At 43.8% G+C, this 2,753-nt stretch overlaps 1 protein-coding gene across 1 annotated transcript in view; it reads right to left on the bottom strand.

Annotated features, from left to right (window-relative positions):
• AGXT2 (alanine--glyoxylate aminotransferase 2) overlaps positions 1-2,753 on the bottom strand; it is a 45,527-nt gene that overhangs the window by 28,566 nt on the left and 14,208 nt on the right. The window contains exon 3 of the mRNA XM_011380722.1: positions 361-480. Coding sequence (XP_011379024.1) covers positions 361-480 — 120 coding nt within the window. The remainder of the gene's footprint in view (positions 1-360; positions 481-2,753) is intronic.

The raw sequence follows: 2,753 nt of genomic DNA, 5'->3' as shown, positions 1-2,753 counted from the left end.
AAAAATGCAAATGACTTTGCAGAGGGGCTACGATGCAAAGAGATGACAAACAAGCTCTTGAGGAAAGTAAAGGAGACAGTCAAGGGAGTGGGGGCTCTTGCTAAGTGGTTTCTGCAGAGTGGTGGTGAGGAGAGTGACCAAGGACAGGCAGAAGCTTGGAGCTGAGACAGTGATCATCGATTGGTTTCACCAGCAATTTGTAAATTCCTCTCTTTCCTTGATTGCTTTGAAATACGGCTATTAGCTTACTGTTTCAGTTGTTCAGTGCACACACCAAATTTCCTGCCCATGTTCCTGTTTCCCAGGGCAGCAACCCTGGGATCAGGAGGCTCCTGTCCCTTCGATCTGAGAGCTTTATACCTTTAGAGGCTCAGGAAGAAGCGCAGAAAGCTTCTCTGCATATTCATGCATCTGAGGGTGGAAGAAATGGCAACTTGTGTGCCACAGGCGGCCCATCTGCTTTTGTGCCACTGCGTTTACCTTCCTGGATAAACAGGAGAGCAGAATTACCCCTGCTGCTGGCAGGCACGTCCTCCCCAACACGCACACTGGTCATTGAACCCAAACGTGTGGCTATTTCTGATTTCATCCACACTAGAAAGAACACTGACCACCACAGACGTCTGGCAATGAGTTGTATTGACTCAAAAGGTAATAATTACCTCACCAACCCAAGTGTTTAAAAGGAAACAAAATGATTATATCTTAGAGATTTTAGAAAAAAAATTCCTTATTTAGAAGGAAATTTGGACTTAGGATCTCTTCTAACTAGGTTTTCTTATTAACTAGACTTTAAAGAGTTGGGTAACTAGAGACGACTAGATGTAAACCTGGGTGTCTTTCTGTTTTATTTTTCTAAAATATAGATCTGTCAAGCCCACGTATACAAGGGCAAGGCTTTTTCCTTCAAAGAAGATTCCAGTTTCTGGGTCTTAGTGGTCGGCATCGAACATTTTGTAACTACGAAACCACATTCTATGGAAGAAAGTTCATGTCGGGGGATGGTAGAGAATAAGGGTAGATGGATGTGTGGGAACTGACTAGGAAAGCCCCGAAAAGACAGACCGAGGTGTCTGATCTTGATCAAAAGGACAGCAATGGCTAAAGTTTATTACACATCAATATGTTTGTTATTGATAAACTGTCACACCAAAAAAAAGTCCATTCAGTGGTTCACCAATTTTGAGAAATGCCAGGTCAAACAGATTTCTTTACTGTAGGACTTTTCAGTACCTTTAATAGCCTCATGTGTATCGTTTCTCCTCAGGAGGGAGATATAGTTTAAAGTGTTTCCCAAACTCATTTTTTCACAAGACCTTTTACCAACAAAACTCACGTGTGATCAGCCTTCCACGGAACTCACTTTAGACAACTGTGGAGTACCAATAAACTCCTAAACAGAAGAGACGCTTGACAAAGGCATTGTTTAGCAAAATAAATCTGAGAGCCACGTGAGGGTAGAATGGAAGGGGAACACTGGTAATGGTAAAGCCAGTTACGAGAGCATGGTGGCCTTCGAGGAGGCTGGTGTTAGTGAGAATTAGAGAGAGGGGCTAGTAAGAGAGGCATTTCAGAAGAGGGAAAACTAGACCTTGGCTGTCTAAAGGAAATGAAAGACAGGGAAGAGCTGAAGATGACATTGATGTTCTTGCCTGTAACATTGGAGAAACCCCAGGATAAGCTGAGATACGCAGCCAGTTGTTCGGCTACCCAGCTCCTAGCAGGGAACAGCTGCAGAGTGGGTAGCTCACTTGTGCTCCTTGAATAGAAGAACGTATGAATAGAAGCAGTATTGTGGATCGCATGGTGGATTTGGTCTTGGTAAAGTTGAATTTCAGTTGATGGTGGAATATCATGCCGTGGTGGTGGTGGGGTTGTCCTGGAGGCTGTGGGAAATATGTGGCATCTTAATGCCACTCTGGGTTTATTAGAGTTATTGCAGCTTGGCAATTGGCTGAAGAAATAGAGTTGGGTAAGGCTGTTGAAAATGTAGCAACTGAATGACCAGAGGTGGGGAGATGGGGTGGGACTGATTCTATGGTGGAAATAATAAGGCATGAAAGGAATATAGAAAGAGCAGGGGGGTTAAGGAAAGAGCCTAGGACACCCAGAGTTAAAGGTCAGAGGGTCAAGCTTCAGGGTCAGAGGGAGATCAGGAGATGCGTAAAGGTCATGAAAGCCAGTAAGAGTGGTTGATTAACAAGAACAATGTCCGGTGTTGTTGGGAAGATTCAATGAGAATGTTAAAAGATTTTCTCTACTTCATTTTCTCTACTTTTCTGTGTGTTTGTCCTATGTTTTAAATTTCACTTGAAACTTATTTTGCATGTTCCTCAAAGCCTGGCATGGGACGAGTGCCTCCCGAAGACAGGAAGGAGAAGGCTGCAGAAGGAGAAGGTGAGGGCTGGACCCCGGAGTTAAACTCGCTCCTCACTGCCTGGCAGCTGCTTGCAGAGAAGACCCTTTGCCCCTACCTTGACAGAAGGGCTCAAACTTATTCAATTTATTTAAGCTTGCTGCTTTATTTTTGTCCCATTCAATTTGAATTTTATTGGCCAAATTATTAAAGAGAAAACAGACATTAAAATGGGATGGCTGCACCAAAACCAGAAGGACCTCAGAAGGACCTACCGAGGGCATCAGTGTGGATGGGCCGGTGACCAAGGTAGCAAAGAATCCCAGGATTAATGGAGTGATACATTCCCTAATGTAAATTTCTAGCCTTGATTACGTCTTCCTCGTATCCTCCTTTC

This window comes from Pteropus vampyrus, unplaced genomic scaffold (genome assembly GCF_000151845.1).
Source record: "Pteropus vampyrus isolate Shadow unplaced genomic scaffold, Pvam_2.0 Scaffold400, whole genome shotgun sequence".
In the NCBI taxonomy this organism is placed as follows: domain Eukaryota; kingdom Metazoa; phylum Chordata; class Mammalia; order Chiroptera; family Pteropodidae; genus Pteropus; species Pteropus vampyrus.
Note: the sequence above shows the minus strand (reverse complement) of the source record. Positions and strands in the feature narration are given on the sequence as shown.